We start from the raw sequence: 15753 nt of genomic DNA, 5'->3' as shown, positions 1-15753 counted from the left end.
TGTCCCCTCCCTGGAAGTGTTCAAGACCAGCTTGGACAGGGAACCTGGTCTAGTGAGAGGTGTCCCTGCCCAAGGCAGGGGGGTTGGAACTGGATGATCTTTAAGGCCCCTTCCAACCCAAACCATTCTATGTTTCTACAACAAGGTCACACCCTGTCCCTTAGGGAGAACTGGGAATCTTAAGCAGGGACATTGGTCAACCCCTGGCCAGCACTCACTGGACCCCACCAAGCTGCTGCTTCTAAACCTTCCCTGTATCTGTCCTGGAGTCCTGTACCCCTAAATTCCTCTCCTGCCCGGACTTCGGGGGGAAAGGGGAAAAGCCGCCTGGTTTCCCCCCCCCTCGCCTGCCCTGCAGCCGAGAAGGGGGCGGCGACTGCCCCGTGAGTTCCCGCGCTGGAGCCAGGCTGGGATTGGCCGTGCGCTTTCGCGCCTAAAGTGTGGTAACTCTGCCCTTTGTCTAGCGAAGGGTATAAATATTGGGGGTCTTCCCGCCTTTGGGGTTCCCGCTTTTGGATTTTACGTGTGCCTGGACGAGTTCGCTCACTCTCCTGTGCCTGCACTGCAGAGAGACCAAAGGACTTGCCTTGGTGTTAGGCACACCTTTGTCTGCCTAACGACCCTTAACGACTCTTAACGACTCCTGTAGCCGCTGGAGGAGGAAGACCGACTGCACGAGCCAGCCTGAGTGAGTTATTTGGCTTAGCTTAATTTAGTAAGAAACCGCTATTAATTAATAGCAGAATCCTTTTCCAAAAACTGACTTCTAAATATATATAGTCAGATTATTAATGGTATCCTCGTAGAATTCTCATGCAACTTAACCTGTTTATTAAACGAAATTAATCTTTGTATATATAGTTGTGGGGGCGGGTTTTGTAAAAATAAAAAATATCTATTTTTGATAAATTCTCGACTCGGCCACGAATTATTTCTGCCCTCCGCAACATTATGGCGCAGTGTATGCAGGGTAGTTCAATCATAGAATTTCTACAAGAAAAGGGATGCCTAATCACAGGGCTTGATTTAATTTGGGCTCAGAAAAATTGTAAAAATCCGGAGAAAATCCTGGAGAAATTAGCTGAGCGCTCAGACCCTGTGATTTCTGAGTCTCCAACGGAGCATTTCTCTGTTGTTCTGGGGTCAGTCGTGACCCAGACTCTGGCCGAATTTGAAAATTATGAAAAAAGAATTCAGGCCTTGGAAAAGGATTTATTAGCCGAAAAAGCTAAATGCCAAAGTATATGGGAAAGCATGCTGGCGCAGACAAAGAGCCTGACCGCGGCACTGACTGCCCAGATGAAAGAAAGGCTTGTAACGCCTGCAGACACCACCTCTTCGGTCTCCGTGTCTGAATTTGAATGGAGTGATTCGCGGGAATCGGGGAGAAAGGCAGAGAATGCCCCGAGGGGCTCTTCGGGGGAGAGGAGTTCCCCGAAACCAGGCACAAAAGACTCTGCCAGAGACTCAGAGAATTCCTCTGCACATGCCTCTGCGCGGCAGAAAGCCTCAAAGCCACGCAGAAAGCGCAGGTCCCGACCGGACTCTCCCGTAGCTAGCGGCGAAGAGAGCTCCGGTGAGGAGGGCGCCACGGTGCAGAGGCACGTGTTACCTGTGATAAGAATTGAGTCCGTGAAGGGCAGAAAAGGCGGTGCAGGGACCACCATTATCAAAAAACAGTTCACAGACGCACAGCTCAGTGACTTACAAGTCAAATATGCGAGAGATCCTGAGGACTCAGTCGCTGACTATGTGTATCGAGTGTCCCGAGCCGGTGGGGACCGGGTCCTTCTAGACTCGCAGGAAGCTGCTGGAGACTGGGGGGACGATGTGTTCCTGACACGTGAACCCGAGGGGACACACAGCCTCACCGCTCGGATAGCCTACTGGGCAAGCAGTGTCCGCCCAGCCTACCGGGGGGAGCCGACGGAACTAAAGGTCACCAGCTCCTCTGAGCTCATCACTGCTCTCCGCAGACTTGCCTGTGTCCAGGCTATCTATGATAAGGGACATTACGATTGCCCGTTTTATGCCCCTGTGGACCCGGAGAGACTGCACCCTATTATGAAGGGTTTGCCAGCAACTCTGCAAATCCAACTAATGAAGAATGTTGAGAAAATTGAACGTGTGCTTGGAGAAAATGCAGAGAACGATGGTGCTAAAGAGCACGTAATGACTTGGGCTGAACTGTTAACTGACTTGAATGCCCACGGGCTGCAGTTTGGGTTTGGGTCTCCTGAAGGAAAAGGGGCTGGGGAGAGACAGTCTCGTGCTTCTCCCCCAGAAAATCCCAGGACTCTGCGCAGGCAGGTCCGGCCAGTGCAGGACTGCCCCCCCAGGGGGACCGGTCCTTCAGGCTTCTCCCCGAGGGGAAGGGGCAGAGACCCACAGAGTGACTGGAGACCCAGAGGAAAAAACAGCTGGTATAGACAAGCCCTGACTTTAGGGGTACCAAAAACTGTTTTAAGGCAGCTGGCAGATTGGCAGCTGAAGGATCTAGTGCGGTGCCTTCAGAAATCGGCTGCAAAACCCAGAGGCAGCCGCGAGAAGCCCAGCGGTGGCTCCCAGAGTGGCTCGCCTAGAAGCGGCGGCCCCCCCGCTGGGAACTGCAGCTCGTCCCCAGACAGAAAGGTTAACCCTTTCTCGTCTCCCACACGGGAGGCAAAACACTGAATTACTGTAATAGTGGCTCGGCAGCTTTTAATGGTCAGCAGTCACGGGGAGAGCTACAGAAGCCCCCAGAATAAAGACCTGCTGCCTAGGTGAGCCACGTGGTCACTGACCACCTGCCCCAGTACAAAAGGCCAACCTATAGGGGTAGTGCCAATGGCATGGGGTAAACCCAGAGGCTTATATGCCTGGGAAGCCCTAGATGCAAATGGAAAAGGCCACCGGATCAGTGCACGGTGGATCGTCCCCAATTATTAATTGCTAAGCCTGGCCTTTATAGGCCGAGGCAGATTTTGTCTCCTTACAGGTTAAGGTCGAGGCAGAGGACCAGTTCCTGACCACCTGACCAGCACCTGGGAAAAGGAGAGCCAGCTACACGAGAGACGGAGTCATATCACCGGGGTGGCCAGTGGATGATGGCATCCGGACCCACGGACTGTGACCTCCAGCCATGGACTCAGAGCATCTAAGGCTCTGCCATGAACTTGGTTGCTCTACCAGGAACAGAGCAATCTTCAAATGGACTGTGTAGCTTTGTTAATACTGTTTGGGCTATTGTTAAGCCTTGTTAAGTATTGTTAAATATTGTTGGGGCGATTAATGTATTACCTATTGTTAATGTTGGAAAAGGCTAAGCCATATATATATATTAATAGGTTCCTAAATTGAAGGGGGATCACTTCTCACTCAAGTTCTAGACAAAGATGCTCATTACCACCGGGGTGGGATGTCCTGGAGTCCTGTACCCCTAAATTCCTCTCCTGCCCGGACTTCGGGGGGAAAGGGGAAAAGCCGCCTGGTTTCCCCCCCCCTCGCCTGCCCTGCAGCCGAGAAGGGGGCGGCGACTGCCCCGTGAGTTCCCGCGCTGGAGCCAGGCTGGGATTGGCCGTGCGCTTTCGCGCCTAAAGTGTGGTAACTCTGCCCTTTGTCTAGCGAAGGGTATAAATATTGGGGGTCTTCCCGCCTTTGGGGTTCCCGCTTTTGGATTTTACGTGTGCCTGGACGAGTTCGCTCACTCTCCTGTGCCTGCACTGCAGAGAGACCAAAGGACTTGCCTTGGTGTTAGGCACACCTTTGTCTGCCTAACGACCCTTAACGACTCTTAACGACTCCTGTAGCCGCTGGAGGAGGAAGACCGACTGCACGAGCCAGCCTGAGTGAGTTATTTGGCTTAGCTTAATTTAGTAAGAAACCGCTATTAATTAATAGCAGAATCCTTTTCCAAAAACTGACTTCTAAATATATATAGTCAGATTATTAATGGTATCCTCGTAGAATTCTCATGCAACTTAACCTGTTTATTAAACGAAATTAATCTTTGTATATATAGTTGTGGGGGCGGGTTTTGTAAAAATAAAAAATATCTATTTTTGATAAATTCTCGACTCGGCCACGAATTATTTCTGCCCTCCGCAACAGTATCCCCATGGGAAACTTGCTAGTTGTGGTGCTGGGGATCCTGGCTGGGATCTGCCTTTTTTTTTCAGCCAGGAAAGGTAATCCCTTTTCCTGGCTGGGAAATCAACAATAAATGATTCCAGTGGCCCCAAGAAATAAGAAATACTTTGAATTTACCCAGGAGAGGCTAACACAGTGCTGGCTAGTCCTTCCTAATGTAACTGCTCTGCAGACCCTGCAGGGAGCCCTCCACAGATGCAGTCATGCTGAGGCATATCAAAGCCAGATCCTCAGGGGTACCTGCCAGAGCATCTTTTAGTATAATAAGCTTAACTGCTGTATTTCTGGAGTTATGCACAGAACTCAGCCTCCAGGAAAGACCCAGCAAGATCAAGACAGAGTGTAAAATGGGGCTGGTTGGGGCAGATGGAATGCCATAAGGATGCCAAATGCTGTACCTCTGTCCCAACACCCTTCAGTTTGTGGGTATTTTCCTCAGATGCTCCCTTACCTCTGCCTTGTTGCTTTCCAAAAGGTCAGGGCTGGGGGTAGCAGCAAGAGAGGACATCAGCCTCTTTACTGCAGAGATGCTCTCACCTGTGCTGCTAATTGGTAGCATGTGGAGAGAGCACCTTCCTCCTCAGCAGGAAACAGGTATTAAACTAATTAGGATAATGGGTAACTGAGCAGATAAAACTCCAAAGCAATTTGCTGTTAGGCCATAGATGGGTGTGGAGCCTTTCTCTCAGCTACCAGCTCAGCAGCAGGGTGGGCAGCACTGCACCAGCCTGCTTGACACCAGTGATTCCCAGTCATACAGCTCCAACAACACCCTGCATGGGGAAAGGCAGAGGAGGTATGTCCCTGGTGAGTGTGCTTTGCAGCCCTGGAGTTTGTTTGATATGTTTTTTCCTTTCCAGGGAGCCATAAGCCCAAAGTCTTTTGGTTGGTTGGGTTTTTTTTTTGCACAGATGCTTCATTTTCCACACCAGCACCCCACAACGCTGGCAGGCAGCTGATGCTTGGCATGGGGATCTCTGCCAGCTCAAGGCTGATGACAAGGGTGAACCCAGTGGAGGGCACTCAATCAATGCCTACCACCCCAGGTGTTTTGTGTCTTTTCTGGGTGCTGGATGAGGGGGAAGCAGATGTGTCCTCTAGTCATGCTGCATCGCTCCTATCCATCCCCAGCAGCTTCCAAATGAGGTGGGAAAGTGTGGACCCAGCCTTGCAGCATCCCTCCAAGCAGTGCCACCAGCCCAGGGTGGCAGAGCCTCTGGTGCCACTGCAGGAAAGGGCTGCAGGGGTGAGATTTTAACAGGTAAGACAAACAAGAGCTGTGTAGTCTGCAGAGCAGGCAGCCTAAACAAACGTGGGTGTAGGTTTTCTGTCTCGGAAGAGCTTAGTCAGCTATGGAAAATGCTCAAAGGTTTAAAAAATGGAGAATTTCCACCACCCCACCCAGGAGTGCTGAAACAAATGAAGTGGTATCTACACTGAAAGCACAATGGGCTTGTTTCCAGACCCAGGGCATGCGATCCCAGCAGGAACCGGTCCTCCATCGGAAATGAGTGAAGGGTGCCAGGCTCAGGCCAGCATGCAGCCTGCTGCTCGTTCAGCCCACCCAGGACCCAGGTGATGGGTGGAAATGCTGCTTCCTGCATCCAAGAGGGAGTATGTGCGCCTGAGATTCGCTGTGGCCTCAGGCTCAGGTAGGGAGCTGCCACGTGTCACTCCCCACTGCGCACTGAAAGCGTTAGACTTGGCTCTTGCCCTTTCCTCCTTTAAAAAGAAGCTGTTTTTAGTCACTGCTTTCCCAGAGTGCTTGTGGCTCTCTGATCCCAGCTGGAGAAACAGCCACGGAGAAGGGCAGATCATCTACCTTTCCAAATCCTTTCCAAGCCCATTTCCCTCCCTCTGCATCACACGTGCAGCAGGCTGGAACTGATCCTGTAGCATCCCCTCCTTGGACACAAGGACTGGGCATAGTGAGGGATGGGGGGCACCCTGTCTTGCCATCAGGTGCCCACGCACCCACCCTGCACAGCATTAATACAAGGGCTGGAGGCAGTTCTCCACTGTTTCTCCATCCTTCTGAGTTCACGGCAGGAAGTGAGCCCATTCCTGCCTCCATGCACTGCTGGGGACCTGCCTACACCCACCAAAGCTGCCCAGTCTGACTTTGGGGCACTCCAGCAAGATCACAAATGCAAATTGTAGTTGGTGGGACCCTAGGAGCATTTGCTCTCCCCCAAAACGCCCATGGCTGGTTTCCTTCACAATCAGCCCTTGTTAGAGTGGGTGGGAAAGGAGCCCTGCCCCCACTGGTGATGGACAGGTTGGGCCACTCATTCCTTTGCAGGTGGAGGGGTAACCTTGGCATTCGTTTGCTGAGCACTTGGGGTAATCCTGCATCGTGATGAGGTTATTTCTGACAATCACAGGTGTGGGGAACCTCCCAAAGCCTCCTAGATAACACCTCCAGAGCCTGACTCAGACCCCTTCAATAGCAGGTAAGAGCCACAAGACCATCACACAATTTAAAATCTGCTTTTTAAGGCGTTTCTGCCCTCACCCTTGTGGGGCTTGTATCTGAAGGTGGGGGAAAGAAAACTTCATTACTCTGCACTGGAGTCACTTATTAACCTGCTGATTCCTAACGATGCACTTATCTCACCCTGCTGGCCCTGGGCTGTCAGACACCTCCGAGGGAGCTCTCCTGCCCTACTTTGCTCTCTCTTCATTAGCTTCTCATTTCACTTAATTGTTTCTGCTGATTTGCCTGAGGTGTCTGGCCTGGGGGATGCCCTCAGGGAGATGTGGGCGCAGGAGAGTGGGGAAGTGCTCTGCCAGGCACAAAAGCTATGCTGGGGTGTGGGACACCATGATGCTGGCTCACAGGGATGACAAGAGTGGGCAATGCTGAAGGTCTTGCCTGCTGCTGCCCAACTGCAAGTGAGGATTTGGCATGGACCTAGGACTGGCTGGGGGAAATCTCTGAGGCTGCAGGTACCAAAATGCTGCAGGGGGGCGCTGAGCGCCACCGCCTACCCAAAAGCCTTGCAGCTAAACTGCAGCTACCCTCCCCCTCGCACCCCTTTCTGCCTGCCCAAAGCACATGTAAAAGCAGCTGGTGTGGGCTGCATCTCCCACAGGCAGCTTAGGGAGATGGCAGCTCCCTGGACTCTCCCTGCCCCACATCCAGCTCTGACCTGCGGTAGTGGTGTCCACATCTCTGGCTGCCAGCTCCTCCACCTCTGCCCTCTTGCGCAGTTCCAGACGCCGCGAGAAGCCTTCCCTGGGTTTCCAAAGGTCCTGGATGAGCAGTGGCTTCTCATGGTCACCCAGGACCCTCAGGCCCTCTGTCTGCCACCGCTTCTCAGGGCCCTCAAACCTCCCAATGACATCGCACAGGGCATACTGCCCAGCGCTGAGCTGGCTCAGCCCGTAGCGCTCCAGGGCTTCCTTCACCAGCTCTCGTGCGCCCGAGCTGCCTGTCGCCAGCACGCTCTTGTAGTTGGTGCCTGCACAGATGTTGCCTCCAAAGATCTTCAGGACACCTGGGGCTGAGAGCTGGGTGGAGAGCTCAGCTGGGTCATCCTCACCAGCAGCCAGGGACGCGGAGGGTGAGCTCCGATCCTTGTAGCTCAGGGTCCGGTACAAGACTTGGGATAAAATCCGGCTCTGGCGCTTCAGACGGTTCTTGGATGGTGGAGCCATGGTGGAGGAGGACCCATAAAACATTGTGCGTGAGGTTGTCATCAGGCACAGCTGGGCAGGGAAGAAAAAGGAGATGATCAGCAGTTTGGAGGCCAGCTGTGCTGAGCAGGAACCAGCTGGGGGCTGTGAAGGAGCCGCTGTCACCTCCAAGATGGAAAGGGACAGCGCCAAGGGAGGGCCATTTTCGTTGTGCGACCCAAAACACCAGCAGCCAAGCTCAGCTGGGCTCCTTGGCATCAGCATTGTTAGCCCAGATGGTTTTGTCCCTGAGAACGTAGTCTAGAGCAGCCCCAAAATTTCTCTGTCATGTGCTTACGAGGTCCCTCTTTCCCAAGGAAAATGCAGCAGGAGGAGAGCAGAGCCCAGCAGGACTTGGCGGGGCCCATCCTGGTCAGGAGCCAAGACATCAGGAGCTACTTTCACTAACGAGTTTATGGAGCAATCCCATTTTTTTTAGAGGTGAAACAGAAAGCTCAAGAGCAAATTCACTCTGAGGTCACTGCTAAATGCTCACCGAGAGGCACGGGGTGAAAACAGGCTTTAATTAGCCACTCTAAAAATGTCCTGACTCTGGCAAATCTCTTGGCTGCTGCCCGTTTGCGGAGGATGCTGAAGCACGTGGTGGCATCGCTGACAAGGCTGCCCTTGTCGTGGCAGCCAGGGCACGGCTGTGCTGGGTGGGCAGCCCCCGGAGGAGAGGTGGTCATGGCTGTGCGACAGCTCCCGGCACACCTCAGTCCCCACGCACGGGCTGGAAATCCTGATGCTCTCCTGGCTTTAGGTAGATGACAGTGGCCCTGTTCGGTAGACAGTGGTCCTGCCCGATGTCACTGGCAGCATCTGGGGCCAGCCCTGAAGCTGCGTGCTGGATGCACCGGCACCTGGTGCTTGCACGGCGCTGATAACACCACCAGCTGCACCACCGACCGCTGCCGGGGAAGGGCCGGAAAGGGAACTTGAGCACTGCTGACTCGGACAGCATGGGGGCTTCCCTCGCCTCCAGATTTACAGCGTGAACAAGGAAAAGGCCTGGCAAGAGACTTGGTGCATCCACAGATGACCCAAAATGTCCCATCAGCAGCTAGCAGAGTGCTTGGATGCAGCTGTTGGAGTGATCCAGCTGTGCACAGCCAGGAAGACACAGGCTGTCAGCAGCTTTCTGCGTCTGCAGCCCTGCAGATCCCAGGCAGGTTCTCACCACCAGAGCAACCCCAGCGCCATCAGGCAGAATGATGTTGGCCCTGGAAAGCCTCCAAACCACCATCTAATTCAGGAAGAAAAAGTGTCCCTGGTGCTAATGGAAGAGGTCACCTTCTAACCCCGAAACAACTTTGTTGCAGGGTGTGCATCTCCCCATCCCAGGACCAGAGGCTGCTGCTGGGGAAACCGAGGCACCAGGAAGCACTGAGGCTGCAGGACACTCCTGGGAACCACGCAATCCTGCAGTGATGCTACACTCCAAGTCGTTTCCTTTCTGCCCACCAGGACTGTGAAAGCAGTGGGATTTGTCCTTCTGCCCAACCCACTGGCTCTAAAAGTGGCTGTCCAGGTGTTGTGGGGCACAAAGGTGACTTGGCAGCCCCTGAGGCCCAGCAGATCACTGCTGCCTGGCTTACAGATACTGGGCTTGGCCATCAACCTGGAAAGCAGAGCTTAGTGTCTTGTGGTTTAGAAACACAGAACCTTACAACTGTTGAGTCTGTAAGAGGCCTTTGAGATCATCAGGGCCAACTACTTGCCTAGAGCTTGCAATCTGCTGCTGAGCCAGCCAAGCACAGCCCCCAGGACCTTCACTGCAACAGACTGGATTTGGGGAAGGCTCTTCATGCTCCCACCTTGCAACTAGGGAAACTGAAACAGAGATGGAGTTAGAGCTATGGCTCTCTCGATGCTGCTGCTCCTCCTCCAGCTGAGCCCACAGGTATTGTTCTTGCTGGGGACACCCCTGGGAACATCCCTGGGTGTCTGCTGTGTGACATCCTAGGAGCACCAGGGCAGACCCGACCTGGGGAGCAGGTCAGGGCACTGGCAGACAGTCAGGTTCGAGAGCAGTTTCCTCAGGCTGTTCGTAGGGCCCCATCAGCCCTCATTAACGTTGGCCAGAAGTAAAACTACCCCATGTCCCTATGAGACCTTGCCATCAAGGATGCAAAAGATAACACTTTGTCATCAAACCACTGTTTCTGTTTCATGGATTTAATCTGCTGTGCCCTGAACTACCTCCAGCACAGACAGAAAACCTTCTAACATCTGCTGGTGGGAAATCTTTTAACGTTCTCCAAGCCCACATCACAGGTGGGGCCACCATCTTTGGTTCTCCCAGGTCCTTGCCTGGTTTTGAATGTGTTATTTATAGCTCAGCTATTTTCCTGCTCTCTCTTTGAAACACAGCTTCTACAGAGTGCAGGTGCAAAGATGTTTCAAGGGGAAAATAGATGAAGCCTGGATCAGGAGAAGCTTCCAGCCTGGTCACCTCACTTCTTTCAACATCTGGAGCAACACAGGTGTGATTTCATCAGGCATCAGCCCAGGTCACATGAGAAATCACAACCTCCTCCTGAAGACAGTGTAACCCACGCTCTTAATCCCCCTGGGGACTCTAATGGATGTGGTAAGATGATAACAAGATTGGCCCTGCCTGCATCCATGCATTCAGGCACACTGCCTGTGGTGGGCACCTCTGAGGAGGCTAAAGAGAGAACAGTGGCATGTGCCATACTGTTGGGTCCTGTGGTGAGAGCAGGGATACTCCAGTTGGACCCAGCTACCTGTGGACAAGCCTGCAAGGGCATTCATGACTTGGGCACATCTTCCTGCAGCTCCTGGACTTCCCCGGGCTGGCCAAGCCCCCTCCTCACTACACACAGCCCCGTTCCCTTACTGTGTCACTGGAGGACATATGCCTGCAGCTATGGAGGCACATCCAGACTTCCCAGAGTGTCTCTTTCTTCAGCTTTCAGTCATACCTCTGCTAATGACTACAAGCTAATTATCCAAAAGCCTGTGACTGCCTCCCAGCAGGATCTTCATCAGGTATCCTCCACCTCCTCATATGCTGCGCCTCATCACACCAAAACCTGTTATTTTCCCTGGCCAGCACTGCCTATATTTATTCTTCAGAGCTATGATGAACACCTTTGGTATTCACGTGGCCACCACACGTCCTGCCATCACCACAACTCTGCCATGCCCAGGGACTTCCCTGCGAGCACCAAGGTCCCCACTCCTACCATGCAAAGCCTCCCCTTACCTTGCCATTCTTCTCACGGGCCTTTTTGCCTTCCATTCATAGCCTTCTTCAGAAAGGACCTTCCCACATGTTGTGTATTGTCCTGCTTGGGTGTCTGCCACGTCTCTGCAAAAGGAAGAGAAGAAGTGGTTCTGGGTTGCTCACCAGCATCAGTTGCTCACACTACAGCGGCTTTGGAGGGCTCAAAGATGCTGCAACTCTGCTCCTGATGTGCACCAGGTTTGCATGCAGGCTACTAAGCCACATACCCTCTAGGGCTCAACTTCTCACTGTGTTCCCCCTGCTTCAAACCCAACAGCCCAAACACTTGCTGCAGGTGAGAGGTGCTGACACCCAGGATGGAAGGGGGACATCATGCAGAGGGGACACTTAGCAGGTTATGCCTGTAGTTGCATGTGTTCACCCAGGCACAGTCTGTAGGAGGAGAAGACCAGCCTGGCCTCAAGCTCAGGCTCCACCACAACAGGAATGTGACAGCCTTGCAGAAGAGATGGAGGAAACCCAGCCATGGTCATGGCCACCAAGAACATCTGTCCCATCACAAAGAGACAGGAAGAGAAGAGCTGTAGGAAAAGAAAGGCTACTGTAAAGGAAAGGTAAAGGGGAGGAGATGGGACCAGCAACAACCACATGACCTTTATCTCCTTCTCCCAAGCATATGTGGGCTGGGATGAGTATCACCCAGGGCTGGGTGATAGGTTAGACTGGATAATCTTGGAGGTCTCTTCCACCCTGGTTGATTCTATGTGACCCACTCATGCCAGTCTGGGGACCCTCCTGTCCTAGGGTGGACAAGAAGTCAACAACAAGTTCCTTCCCCTCTGCAACCACAGTATGCAGGGATGCTCACCAAGATTTCTCTTCTTGAATCTCAGCTGAATTCTGAGAAGAGCCACCAAGCACCATCCCCTCACCCCTTCACCACAGATCTATGGGACTGTGACCAGTGGTAAACGAAAAAGAAAGCAAAATTAAGTACCTGCAAAGGGCCTGCAGTGATTTCCTGCGAGTTTCTAGGAAGGAGCTGGCACTGCACAAGAAAGGTTCTTTTGCCTGGCTCGACTGTGATTAAAGACAAACAAAGCATCTGATTAAATCAACTAATCAGGGCCTCAGTGAGGGTTTCAATCCAGTCCCTCTTGCTGGCCCAGCACTGGGGATACAGGAGAAACTTCCACGAGGCAATGTTGAACCCACCTCTGCTGCTCACTGGTTCTTCTAATGAGTAATTGCTCACAGCAGTTAAATATTTGTGCCTTGTTTCCAGTGTCTGCCTTCATAGAATCAACCAGGTTGGAAGAGACCTCCAAGATCATCCAGGCCAACCTAGTACCCAGCCCTAGCCAATCATCTAGACCATGGCACTAAGTGCCTCAGCCAGTCTCTTCTTGAACACCCCCAGGGACAGCGACTCCACCACCTCCCTGGGCAGCCCATTCCAATGCCAATCACTCTCTCTGCCAACAACTTCCTCCTAACATCCAGCCTAGACTTCCTGTGGCACACCTTGAGACTGTGTCCCCTTGTTCTGTTGCTGGTTGCCTGGCAGAAGAGGCCACCCCCTACCTGGCTACAACCTCCCTTCAGGTAGTTGTAGACAGCAATGAGGTCACCCCTGAGCCTTCTCTTCTCCAGGCTGCACACCCCCAGCTCCCTCAGCCTCTCTTCATAGGGTTTGTGTTCCAGTCCCCTCCCCAGCTTTGTTGCCCTTCTCTGGACACCTTCCAGCACCTCAACATCTCTCTTGAATTGAGGGGCCCAGAACTGGACACAGCACTCAAGGTGTGGCCTGACCAGTGTTGAGTACAGGGGCAGAATAAGTTCCCTTGTCCTACTGGCCACACTGTTCCTGAGCTAGGCCAGGATGCCATTGGCTCTCTTGGCCACCTGGGCACACTGCTGGCTCATGTTCAGCTACTATCTACCAGCACCCCCAGGTCCCTTTCTTCCTGGCTGCTCTCAGCCACTCTGTCCCCAGCCTGTAGTGCTGCTTGGAGTTGTTGTGGCCAAAGTGCAGATCCCTGCTCTTGGCCTTGTTAAATCTCGTTCCAATGTCAGCTGCCAGACATTGACTCTGGTCATGCTTTTCTCTCCTCAATTAATGAGCCTTTGGCTACCATGTCTTGTCTCCTCCATGGGTGTATTTAGAGGCCTAAATTAAGTCCCCCTTGCTCCTCTTGGGTTTGATTTATGACCAGACTAACTGTCTGCCTGTCTTGTCTGTCATTCTAAGATGTTTTCTGCAGCCCCTCGGTTCCCACATCCCCTCCACTGAAATGGAAAGGCTGGGTTTGGCAGTCATAAGCCTTCTGAGAGGGTCCTGATCAGAAATACTAATAACTGCCTTCTTTTTTTCATTTCCTTTCTTCTTTTCCCCCACTTTTTCTTTTTCAGAACAAAATTTCCCATTACCCTGCAAATTTTCAATTCTTCAGTGCAGAAAATCAGGACAAACACTCAGCCTCCACCCGCCCCAGGGCAGCTCCCACTGGAGGAGGGAGCCAACAAGCCCCTGTGCTTCCTCTCCCAGCATCTGTGAGTAGCTCCAGACCAACATTTATCATCCAGATTAGGGACAGGAAAACATGTACAGCTCCAGTTATTGTTTTTGGGTACAAAAAGAGTTCCATTTTCCATTTTGCTCCAGTTAGGGTGAGCTTTTGCTCACCCAGTTCAGCATCCAGATTTGTACAAGCCATTAATGGTGTGCTGCTCTGGAGCAGCCCCAGGTTGTTCCAGAAATCATTTCTATCTCCTTTCAGCTTAGTGATAAAAGCACTGAAACACAGAGGGCATGCTACCAGCTAGCAGTGCCCAGCAGTGATAATCTCCTCTGATAACTGCCTTTGAAATGAATCAGGTTTGTTTAATGCTGCCTTTCTTGACACTGTCTAATGTCAGCTCTAAATACTGGCCTGGACTGACTTTTTTAATACTGGAAAGTGCAGGTTTTTACAAGAATATCACCTCACATAACTCAAATGCCTCACAAAAGTGTATTACAGCCAGAGAGTCACCTCTTGTGTTGGAGACTGAAATCATTTCTCCTTGCCAGGAGTTACTTTCCATATAGCCACGTTGGATAGCAGGAATTTATTCCTGGTGCTGAAGTCTTTAATCAATTAAAGTCTGAGCCAGTTCTCTCTCTCTTCTCCCCCAGGGGATGCTATCAAGCCAATCAACCTGTAGCTACCAGGTCATCTTACTCCCCTTTGGGAAGAGCAGCAACGCTATTAAAACACTTTTTAATCTTCTGGAATTTCCCAGGGGTCTGTCCTGGTGCAGACACAGCTCTGCATGGATGGGTGGTGAGACTTCAGCTGTAACCATCCCAGAACAGCAAACAGAAAATCTGTCCCCCCAGATCTCCATTTGAAATGTTTCCCTTCCTTTTCTTCCCCCCCTCCCCTCCTTTCTTCCTTTCCTTTGCTTCCCCCCTCCTTTCTTCCTTTCCTTTGCTTCCCCCCTCCTTTCTTCCTTTCCTTTGCTTCCCCCCTCCTTTCTTCCTTTCCTTTGCTTCCCCCCTCCTTTCTTCCTTTCCTTTGCTTCCCCCCTCCTTTCTTCCTTTCCTTTGCTTCCCCCCTCCTTTCTTCCTTTCCTTTGCTTCCCCCCTCCTTTCTTCCTTTCCTTTGCTTCCCCCCTCCTTTCTTCCTTTCCTTTGCTTCCCCCCTCCTTTCTTCCTTTCCTTTGCTTCCCCCCTCCTTTCTTCCTTTCCTTTGCTTCCCCCCTCCTTTCTTCCTTTCCTTTGCTTCCCCCCTCCTTTCTTCCTTTCCTTTGCTTCCCCCCTCCTTTCTTCCTTTCCTTTGCTTCCCCCCTCCTTTAGTTTTCTTTTGCAGTGTGTTGTGGTTTTGTTGGGTTTTAGGTTTTTCAGTGGGAACCACTCAAGTGGCAGCATTGATCTAATGGCAGCAGCCACAGCCTGGATGTTGGGAGGTGGAGGGAGAGGCCAGCCCAGCACTGCAATGTGGAACAAATTATAACTCAGAAAGCAAAGGAAATGAGAACACCCTGGACACGGTGGCTTTGACGTCCTTTCCTCAGCTCCAAATCCTGCCCCTCTGCAGATCCCATCCCTACAGCTCAGGCTGCCAGGTCAGAGCCCAAAACCCTCTCTGTTCTGAACCAGAGTCCCTGCTCCCTTCCATTCAGGATCAAGGCTTCACTTCAGAGCCTGGCCTTTTCTTGTGGGATTTTTATCCACCTAATCTAGGGGCAGATCAGAGGCTGATAATGTCAATGTCAGCCCCACTGCCGTCTTTAGCCGGATCAGAGCCACTAAACTCCTTACCACGTTATTATTAGCAGCAGGCACTGTGCAGGAGGACCCTGGACTCCATGGCCCAGAGACCAGACGAAAAGGATATAAAGTTAGTCCTGGTCCTGCAAAGATGAACTCCCTGTTTGTCCTAAAGGTTACAGCTCCACAACCAGATTACAGCAATTTAGGACACAGTTCTGCAAGGACAACAGGAGTCCTTTTAGCAGGTTTTCTTTTCTTGCCTTTTTTTTCCCCCTTCATTATTTCACAGGGTCTTTTTGAGCCGCCAACGTGCAGCAGCTCCCTGGTAATGCACAAGTACAAATGCCAGCCCTCTGCCCAGGCAGCTCTATTCACATACACGCACAAGAACCATTTCACAAAGAGCATTTGCTTTCTGATGCAGCAGAGTCTCCGTAGGCTGCCTAATTATAAGATCTGAGCAATCATTTTCTTT

The 15753-nt window shown here is 52.0% G+C and overlaps 2 protein-coding genes and 1 long non-coding RNA gene across 9 annotated transcripts in view; 1 reads left to right on the top strand and 2 right to left on the bottom strand.

Annotated features, from left to right (window-relative positions):
• Positions 1-11127, bottom strand: part of RADIL (Rap associating with DIL domain) — a 27163-nt gene extending 16036 nt beyond the window's left edge. Inside the window, exons 1-2 of the mRNA XM_064153635.1 lie at positions 11039-11127; positions 7281-7839 (exon numbers count right to left, since the gene is read on the bottom strand). Coding sequence (XP_064009705.1) covers positions 7281-7839; positions 11039-11074 — 595 coding nt within the window. The 5' untranslated portion in view covers positions 11075-11127. The remainder of the gene's footprint in view (positions 1-7280; positions 7840-11038) is intronic.
• On the top strand, positions 4768-15753 carry LOC135180850 (uncharacterized). Of its 7 annotated transcripts, none has more exons than XR_010304579.1 (5): positions 4768-4924; positions 5592-5780; positions 6513-6581; positions 13433-13573; positions 14199-15753. It is a non-coding gene; the product is annotated as an uncharacterized LOC135180850 (long non-coding RNA). The 7 variants fall into 7 exon arrangements; XR_010304578.1 differs by lacking the exon at positions 5592-5780 and adding an exon at positions 5263-5389; XR_010304576.1 differs by lacking the exon at positions 5592-5780 and adding an exon at positions 5260-5389.
• MMD2 (monocyte to macrophage differentiation associated 2) overlaps positions 7752-15753 on the bottom strand; it is a 33900-nt gene continuing 25898 nt past the window's right edge. The window contains exons 7-9 of the mRNA XM_064153639.1: positions 12018-12100; positions 11039-11143; positions 7752-7839 (exon numbers count right to left, since the gene is read on the bottom strand). Coding sequence (XP_064009709.1) covers positions 7830-7839; positions 11039-11143; positions 12018-12100 — 198 coding nt within the window. The 3' untranslated portion in view covers positions 7752-7829. The remainder of the gene's footprint in view (positions 7840-11038; positions 11144-12017; positions 12101-15753) is intronic.

This window comes from Pogoniulus pusillus, chromosome 13 (genome assembly GCF_015220805.1).
Source record: "Pogoniulus pusillus isolate bPogPus1 chromosome 13, bPogPus1.pri, whole genome shotgun sequence".
Classification (NCBI taxonomy): Eukaryota; Metazoa; Chordata; class Aves; order Piciformes; family Lybiidae; genus Pogoniulus; species Pogoniulus pusillus.
The sequence above is the reverse complement of the archived record's forward strand: the minus strand, read 5'-3'. Positions and strand labels throughout refer to the sequence as shown.